The sequence below is a fragment of the Saimiri boliviensis genome, chromosome 2 (assembly GCF_048565385.1).
Source record: "Saimiri boliviensis isolate mSaiBol1 chromosome 2, mSaiBol1.pri, whole genome shotgun sequence".
NCBI classification, from domain to species: domain Eukaryota; kingdom Metazoa; phylum Chordata; class Mammalia; order Primates; family Cebidae; genus Saimiri; species Saimiri boliviensis.
In genome coordinates this window covers 53,821,342-53,840,577 of record NC_133450.1, presented here as the reverse complement: position 1 = coordinate 53,840,577, position 19,236 = coordinate 53,821,342, and the positions used below count along the sequence as shown (strand labels likewise).

General features: G+C 41.5%; 1 protein-coding gene across 3 annotated transcripts; it reads right to left on the bottom strand.

The window, feature by feature from the left end:
- Positions 1–291: 291 nt before the first annotated feature.
- Positions 292–16,640, bottom strand: COCH (cochlin). 3 transcript variants are annotated; one of them, XM_010334972.2, is made up of 12 exons: positions 16,563–16,639; positions 16,185–16,241; positions 16,053–16,100; positions 13,493–13,649; positions 11,925–12,058; positions 11,414–11,476; positions 10,084–10,128; positions 9,846–9,993; positions 6,487–6,590; positions 5,522–5,748; positions 4,833–5,349; positions 292–1,292 (listed from the first exon to the last, which is right to left on the bottom strand). In XM_010334972.2, the coding sequence occupies exons 2-12, from the start codon at positions 16,216–16,218 to the stop codon at positions 1,117–1,119; spliced, it is 1,653 nt and encodes a 550-aa protein (XP_010333274.1). In that variant the 5' UTR covers positions 16,219–16,241; positions 16,563–16,639; the 3' UTR covers positions 292–1,116. The 3 variants fall into 3 exon arrangements, with proteins under 3 accessions (XP_010333274.1, XP_074249415.1, XP_074249416.1); XM_074393314.1 differs by having other exon boundaries at positions 299–1,292; positions 16,035–16,100; positions 16,563–16,640; XM_074393315.1 differs by having other exon boundaries at positions 299–1,292; positions 16,035–16,100; positions 16,474–16,614.
- Positions 16,641–19,236: the final 2,596 nt, after the last annotated feature.

Sequence of the window (19,236 nt, the reverse complement as noted above, 5' to 3'; positions counted from 1 at the left end):
GCACCACCAAACCTAGCTAATTTTTTTTTTTTTTTTTTTGTAGAGTTGAGTGGTCTCGCTGTGTTGCCCAGGGTGGTCTTGAACTCCTGGCCTCAAGCAGTTCTCCCACTTCAGCCTACCAAAGTGCTGGGATTACAGGCATGAACCACTTTGGCCTCAGTAAATGAATGAAATAAAAAAAAATACTCTTGGTATTACTGCATGATTTTTTTTAAAATTCAGATTGGTGTTTCCACATGAATTTTTACCATATCCTCAGAAGAGACACTTGCAGTAATAAAGGTAAGCCAGCTTACAATAACTCACTAGCAGTTTTATTGCTTAAATATTCCAACTACAGTATTTCTTCCTGCAGTTATTTGAAATGTCTTTGTCTTTAAAGCTAAATGTTTATAAGCAGTAAGTACTTTACCAACTTAACCTTTAAGTACTTAGGTAACTTACAGTATAAGCCAAATATATCTATATACATATAAAATTAAGGAGAGAAATAGAAAAATACCTGGCAATCCTGCTCTGATTCAGTGTGATATTTTTAGTCATAAATTGTTATGTAAACACTTCAAAAGCAGTTTAATACAGGACTCCCTTCTATATACAGAGTTTATAGTCTTCAGTAATAAGCTATCGTTGATTGGTTTTAAAAAAATATCCACTTGGGTCAAAATACATATATATGAACTATGTTAAAGAGCTGTTTTCCATTTTCTCCTTTCCTTTTTTCTTACATAATCAATACAGAATGGTTAGAAAAGGAAGGTTGCTTTTGGTCTAAGTATCAGATTATTTTATTGAGCTATAGAATTTGCATATCAGTACATTTAGTAGGCATTGGAACTCTTAAGGTTTTAATCCAGATTATCTCCTCTTTTCCTGAGTTTCTAAGGGCCATGATTATGAAGCCACAGCAGTGTTTTGAACAAATAAAGTACACTGTAAATTGTAACCAGAAGGCAGTAGCTTTAAAGGAGTGCTCATTTGCCTAAACGGCTGTTGCCATATTTAATACACTTTTGTATCTGATTCTGCTATGCTAAAGTATTTCAGTATTATGAGAATATGATTTATACATTGGATCCCCTTGTACTTTTTCTTTCATTTGTCAAAATGTTACCATTATTGCTGGGATTCCAAGAAATCTCTACAAATGCCTCTGATAACATCAGAAACAATTGGTTCTAATCCTGTGAACTCTCTTGTGAAGAAAGCATGAGACTCCTTCGGTTTAGAAGCCATATCTTTCAGGTCATCCAGAGGTGCCCAAGCCACACCAACAGAGAAGATAGTGATTCCTACAATGGAAACATTTTAAAGTGAATTAAAAACCAGGTCTACCTTATATTTAGAATTACGTCTGTATGTTTTCCATACACTATTACATAGTTGCAGTGAAAACCGATTGCTAATTTCTGGACGATTAAATCCCTGAACAAGTGTTCACAGTCGTTGTGACGAGAGTGGCAAAAGACTGGTCCAAACCAGAAGCTCTGCTGTATTTGTAGCTCACCACATTAACAGATAAGTCATGAACACTGATAAGAAATACTTGATAAAGTTCAATATCCATTCATGACAGAACACACCTAGTAAGCTAGGAAAAGAAGAAAGCTTTTAACCTGATCCACAGTATCTTTTTAAAAATCCTTCAGTAAATGGAGATGGTGAAAATTTTCCCTATGAGATTGGCCTATCATCAAACAGTATACTGGAGTCAGAGTCATAGTACATGAAAGCAAGAAAGAATGGCACAAGAGATGGGATAAGAAAATGGTAAAAGTGTTCAAAGTGTCTGAGGAATGGTGACTAGTCCTTTGGTTATGACAAATCTTCCATTTCTGTCTTTGTATTGGCAAACTGTAATAATTGGAAAATGTCAGCCTATGATTCCAAAGCAAAACTGTAGTGATTAAAAAATACTGCCCAAGAGGTATCTATGAAACGAGAAATTTCCAGTTTCATTGAGGTATTCTATTTGCATTCTCTTGAGTTACTAGAAGGCTTTTAGTACAACTGTACATTTACTTAGGGTGATACTACATTAGTTGGATTCACCCCAATCTCAACTGTAGAAGTTTTCATTTAGCAGATTCTTTTTATTTTGGCGAGGGGATAGAGTCTGGCTCTTTTGTCCATGCTGGAGTGCAGTAGTACAATCGAGCCTCACTGCAGCCTCAACTTCCTGAGCTCAAATGATCCTCCTCAGCACCCCAATTCCCAAGTAGCTGGGACCACAGGTGCGTGCCACCAAGCCCAGCTAATTTTTAAATTTTTTATAAAGATGAGCTTTCACTGTGTTGTCCAGGCTAGTCTCAAATTCCAGGCCTCAAGTGATCCGTCTGCCTCAGCCTCCCAAAATGCTGGGATTACAGGCGTGAGCCACCACACCTAGCCTCATTTAGCAGATTCTTAGTGTAGAGTACCGTCTATCTAATGCTGGGTGCAATTTTCTATAACTTTTGGAGTTTCTGTAATAGTTCTCCTCTACAGATCTAAGGCTTCATTCCCCTTCTAGTGGTATACAGTACTCAGAGCTGTAAACACATGAGATACACAGCAGGTCTAGATGATGTAAAAGCTACCTGGAACGATTTCCAATTGTTCCAATCTCCTTCCCTGACTCCCACTCCCTGGCACAAAAAAAAAAAAAAAAAAAAAAAAAAAAAAAAAATTTCCTGCACCTCAGTTTTCCTCACTTTTCAGTTCTACATTCTAGTTCAGGTTGTTTAGCTCAAGCCCAGCATATAATTACAGTTTAAAAAAAAAATAATTGCACCACTGTACTCCAGCCTGGGCAAAAGAGCAAGAGCTTGAAAATAAAAACAGTTGTGATTTAGCCCTAAAATCCTACCCCATTTTCTGGCTTTTGCAACTTTCAATGTCACTAAGGGATAATTTTCTTTTTTTTTTTTTTTTGAGACGGAGTTTCGCTCTTGTTACCCAGGCTGGAGTGCAATGGCACGATCTCAGCTCACCGCAACCTCCGCCTCCCGGGTTCAGGCAATTCTCCTGCCTCAGCCTCCTGAGTAGCTGGGATTACAGGCACGTGCCACCATGCCCAGCTAATTTTTTGTATTTTTAGTAGAGACGGGGTTTCACCATGTCGACCAGGTTGGTCTCGATCTCTCGACCTTGTGATCCACCCGCCTCAGCCTCCCAAAGTGCTGGGATTACAGGCTTGAGCCACCGCGCCCGGCCTAAGGGATAATTTTCACAAATCAATTTTGGTGTAGTCCGACCTGAAGTTTAATCAACCTAATTCACTTTATCTGTAGCCTGAATAAGCTTATTATTATGAAATATGATAGTAAACAGGTCTTTCTTTCAATACAGATTAGTTGCTGATGTCTAAAAAATACTTTTTATAACCTAGATGTAGAGCTTAAATTGCATGTCTTCTCTGAATTATAATTCATCAATATCTGTAAAAATACGTAAGTACATTGGCAGAGGTACTAATGTGTAGAAAGGAAAAAGGTTAAGTCATTAGGAATTAAGTAGGGAAAAGGAGTTATAGAGAGTATAGAAAAAGCAAGTCCATTGATTCTCCGTTCCTGTCACTCAGTTATATACTTAGAAAGGGAATCTTAGCTTTTTGTTGGCCTATTTGATCTCAACAACACATTATGTTAATGTCTTCAGGAATGAGGCCTGTGCCAAAAGTAATATAAAGGTTGGGGTGAGGAAGAAAGAAATCCTCCTTATACCCTTTTATAACACTAGAGTATGTTTTCATTATCTTAATGGGGGAAAAAATAAAGTTTCTTTTTTTTTCTTTTTGAGACAGAATCTGTCACCCAGGCTGGACTGCAATGCCACGATCTCAGCTTGGTGCAACCTCTGCCTTCTGGGTTCAAGCAATACTTGTGCCTCAGCCTCCTGAGTAGCTGGGATTACAGGTGTGAATTACCACATCCAGCTACTTTTTATATTTTTAGTGGAGACTGGGTTTTACCATGCTGGCCAGGCTGGTCTTGATCTCCTGACCTCAGGTGACCCGTCCTCCTCAGCCTCCTGAAGTGCCGGGATTACGGCATGAGCCACTGCACCTGGCCAAGGAAGTTTTGATGGGATAGGTAAAGTCTATGGGAGACCTCATCTTAAGAAACTCATGCCAGACAAACTTACTGAAATAAAAGGGCTGGGTGTGGTGGCTCAGCCTGTAATCCCAGCACTTTGGGAGGCCAAGGCGTGAGGATCACTTGAGCCCAGGAGTTAGAGACCAGCCTGGGCAACAAAGTGAGACCCCCATCTCTACAGAAAAAAATTTAGATATTAGCCAGGGGTAGTGGCATGTGCCTGTAGTCCTAGCTACTTGGAAGGCTGATGCAGAAGGATTGCTTGAGCCCAACAGTTGGAGGCTGTAGTGAGCTATGATCATGCCATTGCACTCCAGCCTGGTGACAGCAATAACCTGTCTCACACTCAAGAAAGTTAGGATGAATTACTGAATGGCAAATTCATGGTAGGTTTTGATAAACTGATTATTTGGAGATATAGTTCAAGTCTGATCTATACGTGAGCACCTGTAACATTTCCTTAACATGACATGGTTCTCATGGCAGTTCTCCCAACAATACAGTGGTTAGAAGTGTGGACTCTGGAGCCAGAATGCCTAAGTTTGGATCTTGGCCTTGCCACTTACTAGATGTGTCATTTCCAGGAAGTTTGCTTCCTTGTCTGTAGAATGATTTTAGTAGGGCTGCTTTGACAGTTAATATTGGGTAAAGCTGCAGGTGTTTGTTCAATGAAATAAATGCTTAAATTTTTATTTACTCCTAAAATTCACTGAACCCCTTTTCAGTCCCCTTCTCCTACAAGAACAAGGATCTTACCTGCATCATGTGCAGCAGCTGCAGGGCCTTGGACATCATCATAGGACTGCCCATCTGTGACAATTACTAGGAAGTTCTTGTTGGGGCTCTCCCTTATAGGGCCAAACACATTTCTAACAGTAAAGGAAATGGCATCACCAGTAGCTGTTCCACCACTCATATAGCGGATGTTTCTGATAGCAGCTAGGACATTCTCTTTGGTGTTATAGTCAGTGAAACTGAATTCTATGTGCTGATCATAAGTAAACTGTACAGCAGCTATCTTGGCACCAATGTCCGAGATTTCAAAAGTCTTGGCTATGTTGGAAACAAATTCAAGCATGAGACGGAAATTGCTATCTCCAACACTGCTAGAGCCATCGATTAGAAAGGCAATGTTCACTGAGTTATAACAGGTCTTGCTGCACATCATCTGTTCATGAGTGCACAGCTTCTGTACCAGAGGCTTTACGTATTTTGTGGTACCAAACCAGTTGGGCATGTGGTAAGAGAAGAAGCCATTATTCCGACAGACAGCCTAATGGGGGAGACAAAAGATATCCAAAAGGATCAAAAGTTGTTTCTTCTTAAAAACTATGGAAAATCCTGAATGTTAAAATTAATCTAGATAAGAGGCAGTCAGCACTGCACTCAGAGGTCCAAAATGGAATCTCTATCACTGTAACAGAAGATAGCCCTCACCACTTTACCTTGTCAACAAATGAAACATCCTGAACCATCCCCAGTTCTTCAGGGATAGGCTTGGCCACAGAAACTATAAATACATTGACACCAAATTCTCTGGCCACAATGCCTGCTTCCTCGATGTCATCAGAAGGCCAGCCATCAATAAATACCACCACCACTTTGGGGATCCCTTTTCTTACTCCAGCATCTACCGTGAAGAATTTCTGAGCAGTATGTTTCAAGGCTTTTCCTAAGTTTGAAAAAGAAGCAAACGAGTAGCATTTACCACTGCTCAAACCACATTTCTGTTTCCCTGTAGCATTTGATGCTGCAAAGTTTAAGAATTATATAGAACTGGCAGTGGAGTGGGGTTACATACCCAAATAGAAACATATATAACCCAGTTCAGTAACAGATGCATCAGCTGGGAAAGTTTATCTACCAGGCCTAATTTTTCTCTTCACAAACCATATTACTTCCCCCTCCGCCTCCTAGAAGCCTCACATTTGCTTACCTCACATCAATCACCAGTTAGAAACACAAAACTGATTCCAACTTCTGTACATGTGCTCTCTATGTAGGCCTTTGGTGACTGATTATTACCTCTAAGAAGTCTGTCTGCAGATGCAACAGTAGTGCTACTATCATTCTTTCTGCCATATCTGCATTCATTACGTAAGTCTGTTGCTTTGCTTCTTTTTAGCATTACAAAGAGGTATTTCTTCAATGTTATATCTAGTCAATCCAGCATATGAGAATTCTAAATCACCATGCTTTATATTTTTTAAAATAAGAAATATCAACTTTGGTATACTTTCCATTATAAATTGAAATTTTATCTCAGATGATCAAATACCAACCTAGCCAAGATTTCAGTTCCAGGAGGAATTTCATATCTGCTCATATAAAATAGCATAATATTGTTTGACATGTCTGATCACTGATAACTCTCTCCTACATTACATTCCAGGTATCAAAGTCTACTTACCTGTATTGGAATTACCCCCTCTGAAACCTACTTCCTTTATGGCAAACAAAACATCTTTGGCTGATGTAAAGTTTTTCAAGTAAAATTCTATTTTGGGATGTTCGCTAAGTGGAAGAAAGAAAATGTTATTCAGGAAGAATTAAGAAGGTAAAATAAGCAACATTACATGCCTTAAAAATAGTTTTAAAACCAAAAAACACACAACTTTCTTAATTCCACAGTACATAGTCAACTAAGGGATTACAACTTTACTTGAATTATTGGGGATATTTCAGAGGTGCAACAAAGAATTGCTATATTGAGGATTTATTATATTCTGGGTAATAGCCAAATGTATAACACTTGTGTAACCTTATTTTATTATAGCTCTACAAGGTTGGAATTATTATCCCAGTTGTGTAAATGAAGAAACTGAGGCTCGGAGTATTTAGGGAGTTTGCCTGATGAACCAAAGCTGCATTTTAAGTTCATGTTGTCTGGCTCCAAAGTCCATGCCTAAACTATATGGAACACTTAAAACCAGGCTTGGCTTAGGGCCTCGGGTTTAACAGAAGTCCACAGAGTTGGGCACCAGGTAGCTAAACTAAATTAGGAGGTGTCTGGGTGTCAGACTAGGGTCTGTTCCAGTGTGGAACCCCACAGCCTCTAAGTAGTGTGCATCTATTAACTCAGGTCTCTCTGTTCAAAACAAACAATTTCATTGATGAGATGGTCAACATTTTTTAAGGTAAAAGGTAAAATGAATTATAAAGTTAGAATATTGAATTTTTCTTATGGTAACAATGACATTTGTGGATCTTAAAATTATGTGTATTGTAAGAGTTTTGAGATCTCATTTCCCATATTTAATATTAAAGGAATTTATTTTATATAACTACTCTGTGTTCATCAGAGACCTTCTTGAGTATAAACAACCAAAGCACAATTTGTAGTGTTTATTTTCTAGATGAGTCAATATTTCATAGTGCAGAATTTTAAGATCTTAGCATTATCAGTAGCTGTTTTATTAAGTCAAGCTTTTTGAGGGAGAAGTATAATACTGACTGTAATTCTGCATACATACCTGATGGAATACTGGATCACAAAATCAGATTTTATGGGTTGAAAATCTTTTCACTTGTCACTTTTCAACTATCCAGATTATGATTAATGAAATGAGTCTCATTTTTGTATACTATAGCAGATATATTCTATTCTTTGACTTATATATAAACTTGACATGGTTTATTCTAATGGTCTTTCTAAAAGAGAAAAACTACAAACCAGGAAGTTACAAGAAGCTAGTATTTGTATGCATCTACAAGGTAATGAAGCTTTCATCTTCAAAAAGAATTGGGTCAAAGAAGTCAGAAAAAAGTATAGGACAAAAAGTACTGCAAGGGAATTTGATTCATGGGATGGCAAAATGTGCAATAAAACTATGATAATTAAAGCAGTATAGAAAAAAAGGATTAGCATATGAATCAAAGAAATAGATTTGCTCAAACTCAGGTATAAATGTGATACCATAAGTCAATGAAATAAGGAACCCATTGTTTTTTAAAGGTCAGAGACAAATGGCTGAATTATGTAAAAACAGTTAAATTTTCTTCTCACACCAAAAAAATCTATCTAAAGAGCAAGCCAATTGTAAAAAATAATAAATGAAATAGAAATTAATATTTGTAATAGTACTGTTTATATACCCTTATACACTGCTGTTAGTAGTTTAAACTAGTTGACCTTTCTAGGAAGCAATTTCACTGTTTGTTTTTTTAGAAATGGGGCCTTGCTCTGTTGCCCAGGCTGGAGTGCAGTGGTGCCATCATAGCTTACTGCAGCCTTGAACTCCTGGGCTCGAGAGATCCTCACACCTCAGCCTTCCGAGCAGCTGGTACTACAGGCATGAACTACTGTGCATGGCTCAATTTCACTATTTATATCAGAGGCCTTAAGTCAGAATCTCACTCCTAGAAATCTAACCTGATGAAATAATCAGAGATGGGCACAAAGATGATATAAGGATGTTTATCACAATGTAGTGTGTAATGTAGTGAAAAAACAATAAAAGAATGACTAAATAATCATGCAGAGGAATATTATGAAATATTTTTGATGAATATTTGTGATATGAGAAAATGTTCAAAATACTAAAGGATGAAGAAACAGTATGCAAGGAATTTTTTCTAGTCTGAGCTTTTAAAAAATAATATACACAGTCAAATATTTCCTTAAAATACTGAACAGGCCAGGTATGGTGGTTCACACCTATAATCCTAGCACTTTGGGAGGCTGAGGTGCGTGGATCACCTGAGGTCAGAAGTTTGAGACCAGCCTGGCCAACATGGTGAAACCTCATGTCTACTAAAAATACAAAAATTAGCCAGTTGTGGTAGTGTGTGCCTGTAATCCCAGCTAGTCAGGAGGCTGAGGCAGGAAAATCGCTTGAATCTGGGAGGCAGAGGTTATAGTGAGTGGAGATCATGCCACTGCATTCCAGCCTGGGCTAGGGCATATGTTTGAGGGAATTTTATTTTTTGTGCTTTAGAAAGGTTATGCTTCAGATCACCAACCAAGAGAATATAAAAAGAGCTAAAAAGAATAACAACAGAATAGGGAGGTGGAACAGACATCTATCACTGCTTCTTTCTTCAGAAAAGAGAAATTAGGAATTGAGCAGAGTAGATAAGCAAAGGTGACTTGTGTAAGCAATAAGACTCTCCAGTCTACCTTCTGGTTCTTACATAGATAGCACACAGTTTTCTAAATTCTTTGTTCCAAAAAGGAGGCACTCAGATCTACTCAGTCTGCCCAGGCAGTCTTAGATTCTGAGCTTACAGTTTGGGAATCCATTGTGTCCATAACTCAAAATGTTTATGCTGAACTGACATTTACCCACTAAAAGGATCGATCATTGGTCATGATTCAAGACATCATTCAAATATCCTCTCATTTGACTTTTTTTTTTTTTTTTTTTTTTTTTTTTTTTTTTTTTAATGAGACAGAGTCTTACTGCCACCCAGGCTGGAGTGCAGTGGTACAATCTTGGCTCACTGCAACCTCTGCCTCCTGGGTTCGAGTAATTCTCCTGCCTTAGCCTCCCAAGTAGCTGGGATTACACACCCACACACCTTGACCTCCAGAGTGCTGGGATTATAGGTGTGAGCCACTGTGCCAGGCCTCATTTGATTTTTAATGTATCCAACACAAAGAAATGATCAGTATTTGAGGTGATGGATATGCTAATTGCTCTGATTTGACCACTATACATTGTATACCTGAAAACATCACTATCCCATAAGTATACATAATTATTATATGTCTATTACAAAATAAATACATAATTTTTAAAAAATCTCCCATTTTAACAAGGTTGGTACCTGGCTTGAACAAGGCCCACATGTGGTCCTTCTGTTCCAATTCCCAACATTAGAGCCACCTTTCCAACAAAATTCTTCTGTAAATTAAATCGGCGCTGCCCAATATTAAAGCTTCCATCAATCAGAAATGCAATGTCTGCTTTACAATCTGCGAACACCAAAACCAATCCCCTTATTAGCTGTCTCAAGAAGAGGGAGGGAAAAAGCTACCTTCACAGATGGTGATCTTCATTTTTACCTTTATTGCCAGTTTTCTTCTCGGGTGTTTTCTTTAGTCGTTTACCTGAAATAAAGGATGCACTTGGCATTAACAAAAGGAATATGGTTATATAGCAAGAAATTCACATGAGGAGAAGCTTATAACAACAGACTGCCATTCTTGAAAGGACTTTAAAAAAAATTAGTTTCCGGCCGGGCGCGGTGGCTCAAGCCTGTAATCCCAGCACTTTGGGAGGCCGAGGCGGGTGGATCACGAGGTCGGGAGATCGAGACCATCCTGGTCAACATAGTGAAACCCCGTCTCTACTAAAAATACAAAAAAAAAAAAAAAAACTAGCTGGGCGTGGTGGCGCATGCCTGTAATCCCAGCTACTTAGGAGGCTGAGACAGGAGAATTGCCTGAGCCCAGGAGGCGGAGGTTGCGGTGAGCCGAGATCGCCCCATTGCACTCCAGCCTGGGTAACAAGAGCGAAACTCCGTCTCAAAAAAAAAAAAAAAAAAAAAAAAAATTAGTTTCCTCAGGATTTTCTGGACTAGGGAAAGCAATGACTCAACAAATAAACAAATCAGTATGTAGGCTTACATATTTGACATGCCTCTAATCCAGGACTTTGATACGCCAAACCCACAGGTGAGGCAGAAACGTTAGGATCAACATTAGATCCTAATGTTCTTAATATCTTTGACTTTAAAATTGCCATAGTCATGTATAAGGGGATCTCTGGCTATTTCTCATGATAGACACACATTCCTTTTATTCACATGACAGTACAGTAATAGAATTTAATGAAGCAAATGGAACTAGAAGTTCATGGTACTTTGACCATTTCTTAGGTGTGGTTTATCAAATCTGGGAGAAGACAGGAGGACTTTAAGAGAATTATTGGGCTAGGTGCAGTGGCTCATGCCTGTAATCTCAGAACTTTGGGAGGCTGAAATAGGAGGACTGTATGAGGTCAGGAGTTCAAAACCAGCCTGGGCATCAGAGCTAGACTTCTGTCTCTAGAAAAAAGTGAAAAAATTAGCTGGGTGTGGTGGCATGTGCCTGTAGTACCACCTACTCGGGAGACCAAGGTGAGAAGATTTCTTGAGCCTAGGAGTTTAAGGCTGCAATGAGCTATGACTGTACCGCTGCACTCCAGCTTGAGCAACAGAGTGAGATCCTAGCTTTAAAATATATACATAAAATGGAATGTTTCCATATGTAATATACCAGTAAACTTAAGATATTTGCTTTGTTTCTCTTTAATATCAAATTTCTTTATGAAAATCTTCTATCAATAACACATTTATTCCTAACTTCCAAATGCTGTGCTGGGCAACTAGGAGATAGGTTTCATAGTACATACCTGTTGGTGGATGTGCTGTGGACACTGCTTGTCCTGTGGCCTCCTGTGTACTACTTTTGCCTTCTGTTAAAATAAAAATAAGCTTATTTTTTTCCGTTTCCTTCTTTAACAAAGTATTAAGAATCTAATTCAGGGCTCTCTATGATGACAAATGTAACAGGGTAATGGTAATGGTAGTTACAAACATCCTGCTGCATGCTAGTTTCAGAGAACCAAAATGCTTATCCATTGTATCTTTAAAGGATCATTCAGTAGTTTTTCAGTTCTTTGGCATTCTGCAGATAATTCAAGTTTCTATTGCCATCATCCGCCAGTAAGATTGTCTTCTAGTCACCTAAATTTGGTTTCAGTGGGTACTTGATCCCTCAGTCTAACCTACAGTTTACCTCTATTGTCAACTTCACTCTTGATCACAGGTTATTCCATCAGGTTTAAAAAGGCTGAGCGAAGAAAAGCAGAAAACTTTTGTGGGGGTGGGAGAATATTGCAGAGAGAGAACAATTATACCTACTAGTCACTGTGAAAGAAGCAGACCATCTAGAAAGCATTTGAGACTGGATGCCATTGGCATCTACTGAGGAATAGTTTTCTCGACCAGGTAGGCTATAGACTCGCACAGGTCCCCCTGAGTTGCTGATTACTCCCCTGCAACACAAGAAAAGCAGGTGAGACACTATTCACACTTTTTCAGGGCATCCCACTGACTTATAGCGCCATGTTGTATCTATTGCCTTGATTAATCAAGAAAATAGCTCATCAGGGAAATAATATAAAGATGCTGCTATTGATTGATTGATGAATGGATGGATTGAGATAGAGTCTAGCTCTGTAGCCCAGGCAGGAGAGCAGTGGCACGATCTCAGCTCACTGCAACCTCTGCCTCTTGGGTTCAAGCAATTCTCCTGCCTCAGCCTCCTGAGTAGCTGGGATTACAGGCACACACACCATATTTGTCTAATTTTTGTATTTTTAGTAGAGACAGGATTTCACCGTGTTGGCCAGGCTGGTCTCGAACACCTGACCTCAAGTGATCTGCCCGCCTCAGCCTCCCAAACTGATGGGATTAGCCACCATACCCGGCTGCTGCTAGCCTTTTAAAAACTTGTTTAAGGCCGGGCGCGGTGGCTCAAGCCTGTAATCCCAGCACTTTGGGAGGCCGAGGCAGGTGGATCACGAGGTCAAGAGATCGAGACCATCCTGGTCAACATAGTGAAACCCCGTCTCTACTAAAAATACAAAAAATTAGCTGGGCATGGTGGCACGTGCCTGTAATCCCAGCTACTCAGGAGGCTGAGGCAGGAGAATTGCCTGAACCCAGGAGGCGGAGGTTGCGGTGAGCCGAGATCGCGCCATTGCACTCCAGCCTGGGTAATGAGAGCGAAACTCTGTCTCAAAAAAAAAAAAAAAAAAAAAAAAAAACCAACTTGTTTACACATAACAAAATTTGCCTGGAAAAAATGGTTGTGTGGTTAAACTTCTTAAGTGTTGATAAGAATACATTTGTAATATTCCATTACCTACAACTTAGAAATTCAGAGCACCAAACAATTTTCCTGAGATACTCACTTTAACTACATGCTCTTGGATTGCATTTTTATTTTTAAAGTATCATACTGGCTATTCTGCAGGATAGCATGGCACTTGCTAACCATAGGCACTTGAAAACTTGACAACTCAAATCTAACTTGAGTTGTAAGATACTTGACAACTCTCTGAGTTCACTTTCTTCATCTGTAACTTGAGTAAAATTCTACCTACCTTGTAGAGTTGTGGTGGAAGTTAAAACAATAGCTGGCATATAGTAATAACTCAGTAATATATCACATGATTAAAAATGTTTTAGAATCACAGGAATCTAGCCATCAAGAAGTAATGCAATTTGCTTTTTGTCAGAAAACTTCCCATATGTATTTGGTGTTTCAAGTATATTCAGGAGAACCTTGAAAATATATCCATTTTCTGTGGTCACAATGGCACCAAAAGAAAGAATGCAGGGAGGAAAGGGATTCTAATGGCTAAAGCAGGAAAGGAAATAATCATGTATGCATTTCTCTCCCACCCTGGTGTGTTTGGGCTTACCTGTGGACAGCAGCCCCACATATACTCGATACAGAAGCATATACTATGTTCCCATACACGGAGAATTCCTCAAGAGGGCAGCCCCCTGGGCAAAGGACATCGGCTTTCTCTTTCCTGATGTCCAAGCCTCTGGTAAAACATGTGATAGCAATGGGAGCTAAAGAGAGAGGAGATAATATTGTAAGCATTCTTAGGACTTCTTGGGGCATAGTGGTGGGGAGACGACCATGTGAGATTTAAGTTTTACTTCCATAATTTCTACACTTCTAGTTAAGAATATTGACTTACATACCATTCCAAACTATTCCAGATTTTGGCAAGCCACAAGGTTGTTTTCCAATTTAACATAGTACCCAGCTACTATAAAAGTCTAATGTGAAAGTTCTGTTTTTTGTTTTGCTTTTGTTTTTGAAATGGGGACTTGCCAAGTTGCCCAAGCTAAGCGCAGATTCCAGAGCTCAAGTGATCCATCTCCAACTCCCTAGTAGCTGGGATTACATGTATGCCACTGTGTCTGGCTTCTCGGTTCTTAATCAGGTTGGAAATACATAATTGGAAATATATCTGCACTAGAAAATAAAAGTCACTTAATATTTATTAATTCTAAAAATAGAAAAAATCTTGGCTGGGCATGGTAGCTCATGCCTGCCTATAATCCCAGCATGTTAGCAGGCCAAGATGAGAGGATCTTCTTGAGTCCAGGAGCCCAGGACCAGTCTAGACAACATAGCGAGACCTCATCTCCTATAAAAAAAAATTTTTTTTAAATGGTCACACATGGTGGTTCATGCCCGTACTCCCAGCTACTAGAGAGGCTGAGGTGGGAGGATTGCTTGAGCACAGGAGTTCAAGTTTGCAGTGAGCTATGATTGTATCACTGTACTCCATCCTGGGTGACAGAATGAGATCTTGTCTCCCAAAGAAAAAAATTTTAAATCTCAACTTTGGTGACACGGTGTACATAGTTGCTTGAGGTGAAGACAGTAAATCTGGATTGAGCCTTTGTGGAATATTTTCATAGACGTGCACAAATCAAAGCCATTCTTTCCTACATAGGACCATTTATCCTAGTTAGCCTACAAATGCAGATCCTTAAAATCACATGTTAAGGAAACCAGCAAAAAGATGCTTAGATTCACAGAAAGTTATTTTACTCGATTATTCACTTTATAGATGAGAAAATTAAAGTCGTGGGATTAATTTGCCCGAACAACATTCTACAACTCCTGAAGGACAGAAAACAGAAAAATCAATCCCTTCAGAATAGAGCATTTTTATCTAACTTGAACCTGATTATTCCCTCTCCAGATCTGTCCAAAAAGGCAGTGGATGCATTTTTAGACAGCACTGTTAATAGTTTCAAGTTAAAGAATCAAAGTTTACTATAAATGATGCTAGGAAGAGACAAGTTCTTGGCAGCAAGTAACAAGATAACCTAACATGTTAATTTACTGTCAATACTAAATTGAGATTAATGTTATTAAATACTATTTTTCAAACATGGGAAGTTGTGTTTATCCAAAACTTTCTGAAACATACATTAATTTCAAGACCTTTTTTCCAAGGCAGAGGAATACTTTCTGGTCATCTGCCCAACTGAGTACCTTGCCTCTGACAAACACCCTCCTCTGTGCGCTTTGTGGTGACCGGTACCCTGGACTTTACATTCCATGGAAGAGAAGGAAGGATGCAGGCGCAATGCCCATTTCTTAGCTCTGAAACAGTCTAGAGAGCTGAGAAGTTAGAATCCTGACCCCCAGACAGCCTCTTACCTATCATCAAACAGCCTTAATCCTTTCTCCCATTTCCGCTGAGGTGGGAGTGGCAGCAGAATGCGGTGCCAAGACCCACCGCGTTTAGCGGCGAACACTGACTTTTAAGTGCAGCGGGAGAAATACAGCCGTGTGCGATACTTACCCTCATTTCTACTTTCAAGGAAAACAAACGGTAGATCTTAGGAAAGCGCTGCCTTTTTACATCGTAGAAAATACACCAAACCACACACCCATACCCGGGCCTCTCTACACTTGGTACAAACTTTTAAGACTCTCGCGTGTGGAATGAGACCGCAAGTGCTTCCGATTACAGAGGTTATACCTAGAAACATTGCTAGCGAGTCAAACAAGGTGGGACAGCGACGTTCGCCTCCCTCTCTCTCGGCCACTGCATCCTGAAGTCGGGTCTGGAGGCTTCTCCTCCGCCCCCAACGCAGCGGAGCCCGGAACGCGTGCGCTCCTCCGCGGGGCTCAAGTCCTCCTGCCCGCGCTTGGTGTGTCTGGGGTCTGGGGCTGTGGGTTGGCCTGGAGGAGGCGTTCTTCCTAGTGCTCTGGGAGAACGTCCCCCCACTGGACCCTAGGGGCCCCTTCCCGTGGGAGAAACAGGTGAGCAGCAGATCGGCTGCGGGAGTTAAGGCGGGCGCGTCACACAGCGGCTCCAACCTTCGCGCGTTCTTTCTCGGGCTCTCGGGCCGACGCCCAGGGGGCTGGATCTGAGTCCCGCTAGTACCCGCTAGTGCTCAGCCCCTGCGACCGCCTGGACTCACCCCAGCTCCCCGACTCACCGGCTCCCTCGCTGCCCATGGGCCCCGGCAGCAGCAGCAGACACACACCTGTGAAGAGATAAGTGCGAGGGCTGACTCCAGCCTCCAGCCCGCGGAGCAAGGAGCTGGGGTCGTGAGGGGGGGCTCACCCACCGAGGCAGACAGTCGGGATCCAGGCTGCAGACATGGTGACTGAGATGCTGCTCCGACCTGGGAGAGAGGGAGAATGCGGGCAAAGCCGGGGTGCGGGGGACCCCGCGCGCCACCTCCTCAGAGCCCCGCACCCCTCGGACCCCCGGACGCGGCGCAGGGGACAGAGGACACAGACGAGCCGCTGCTCTCGGCCAGCGCCCCTCTAGGTCTGCAGGAGGCGCCTCGGTGGCAAATCGAGCCAAGCCCAGGAACAGTGTGCAACCCCGCAGCGGGGAGGGGGCGCCAATACCAAGACTGACAGGCTGGGAGCGAACGAGAAACAGGGACAGAGGCGTCAGGGATCCCTTGTTCCTGAGCCCGCAGCCCGGGACTCCGCACCTGCGCGAGATCCGCCTGGTTGCGCCGAAGTGCGGAAGGCGCGGCCCTCGCGGCAGTTATAAAGGCTGGGCCGCGCGCATGAGCACTGTGTTGGGGGTACTGGGGGCGCGAGAGGGCGCGGGAGCCGGTCCCCCCGGGCTGGGCGGCGACCGTCCAGCTCCACCCTCGCCCCCTCCCGGTCCTGGGGCGAGGCCGGCGCGGAGGCGCCTCCTCCAGCAGCGCGGGCTCGGCCACCTGGACGCGGCGCGTGTCCCTGGAGGGATCACGGAGGTCCCCGCGCCGTCGTCTCAATGAGTGCGGGAGGGCCCGACGGCGGGAGCAGCGGCCTTGTCAGTTCTGTTCTTCGCGGATCAGGGCTGCTGGGCAGCGGCGGCCGCCACCCGCCCCGATGCTGCCAGGTCCACGCGGCGTGAGAACCGAACTTCCCAACTTGGTACTCTGGTGGAAACAGAATTCCTACTTCTGAAGTAAAACCACCCTGGGTTTGGTCAATGCATGCCCCGTTTTCGTTAGAAACCCTGTCAACTGACTGCTAATCTTTTGGACCTTAGGGATTCGGCCTTGCGCCTTTGTTTCTTCTGGGGTCCAACTTTCCCCAGTGGCTCCATTTGAGCTCCTGACTAGGGCCACGCGTGGGAGATGGTCCAGATCCCGGACAGGCGGTACCTTTGCTTCTTTTTCACCCCAGGAAGAATGTTTATGCCTGATTGTCTTTCCAAATTCCCAGACTTGGTGTCTTGTGACTGCACAGAATCTCAGATTTGATGTGTTCTCCTTCTCCCCCCACCATCCCGCTAACGTTTTATAAATGGAAATGGTGAACGAGCAGAATTCTTGAGGAGTGTCAGTGACAAGCCACCTGCATGGCAGCGGAAGAACCAGACCCAGACCCAGACGCTAATCTTCCTGGTATGATATCAACTTTTTCAAATAGTCTTATGTAGTTATAATTTACATGCCATAAAATCATCCATTTTGAGTGTACAATGATGTTTAGTAAATTTGCAGAGCTGTACAACCATCACAAGCCAATTTCAGAACACTTTCATCCTCCCCAAAATGATCCCTCCTTGCCATTGTCAGTCAATACCTTCTTCCACCACTAATCCTAGACAAACACTAATCTATTTCCTGTCTCTATAGATTTGCCTTAATGGTCATTTCATACTGATGGAATCATACATTATGGGGCTTTTTCACTGCACATAATGCTTTTGAGATTCATCCATGAGGCATTATAGAAGAGTAATTCCTTTCTTTTTTATTGTTGGAAAGTATTCCCATACCATTTTATACTGAGAACAAATACACTACCAACACTTGGAAGCCAACTAGTGTAGTAGTCTTAAACACAACTATCTACCTGATTGGAATGACTTAGCATTTCTATCAGGCAACTAAGGAGTGTTAACTAAGGAGTGCTGATTCATTCCCTTTACTACCTGAATGTCTTCTGGAGGGAAAGAGACCAAATAACATTTGTTGGCAGGGAGGTTTTTCATGTTTATTTTCATGGCGACTTTCAAGATTTACTCCCTTCCCTCAAAAAGAGAATTACCCTTTTCTTAGAAATCCAGTCATCTAGCCACTGCCCCTGATATTTTTAGTGGAAGAAATTTCGAGCCTTAGGACAATTAAAGCTATCTTTTTCATTATTGTTTATTGAGTGTCCTCAATCAGGGTTGGATAACCTCCCCTAATTAGCTGGGCAAATTGTCATGATGCTATATAATTAGAAAGAGTCCATACGATGGAAAAAAACCCTACCACTTCACAGCTCAGCAGGCAGGTTCCAAATGGCCAAAGGGGTACATGCTATTCAGAGCCCCCACAGGGCACAGGCAGCTCTTCTGTGATGTAATTTCACTGAATGATTTGGCAGTCAAAATTATGCAGCTATTTCCATGACAGACCCTGAGTCTATAACTATTAAAAAATAAAGGAAATACCTCATTGAGTTTCATGGTTGTTTACCCAGCTTCATCTTAATTATTTTGTTTTGAAACATTTAAGAGAAGTTACTCTGTCTTTATTATTTTTTTCTTTTTGGAAAGGCCAACCAAGGAGGGTAGAAGAATGGGGTTTAGACTCGTTCTCAGCTAGTTTGTATCTCATGCTCATCATAAGTGTATTGAAGAAAAATATCTGAATTTAAAAGATAATTGCCTCTGCTTTGGAAATATCTGAAGAGAGTCAAATCTGGGTATATTTGACTTAAAGAGACGAATTGTTAAAATGACAGTTTTGTATTCAATTGGGTGATATTTTAGGGTAATTGTACTCCTAGGATGTCTGGTTAATCCTGCTTTATTATTTTTTAATTTTTAATTTTATTTTATTTGAGAGTTTTGCTCTTGTCACGCAGGCTGGGGTGCAATGGCGCTATCACAGCTCACTCCTACCTTCACCTCCCAGGTTCAAGCAATTCTTGTGCCTTAGCCTCCTGGGTAGCTGGAACAATAGGCATGTGCCACCAAGCCTGGCTAATTTTATATTTTTAGTAGAGATGGGGGTTTTGCTATGTTGGCAAGGCTGATCTCGAACTCCTGACCTCAGGTGATCCACCTGCCTTGGCATCCCAAAGTGCTGGGATTACAGGCATGAGCCACCACCTCCGGCCTCATTATTTTAAAATTTTTAATTTAGTTTTATCTTTTATTTTTATTTATTATTT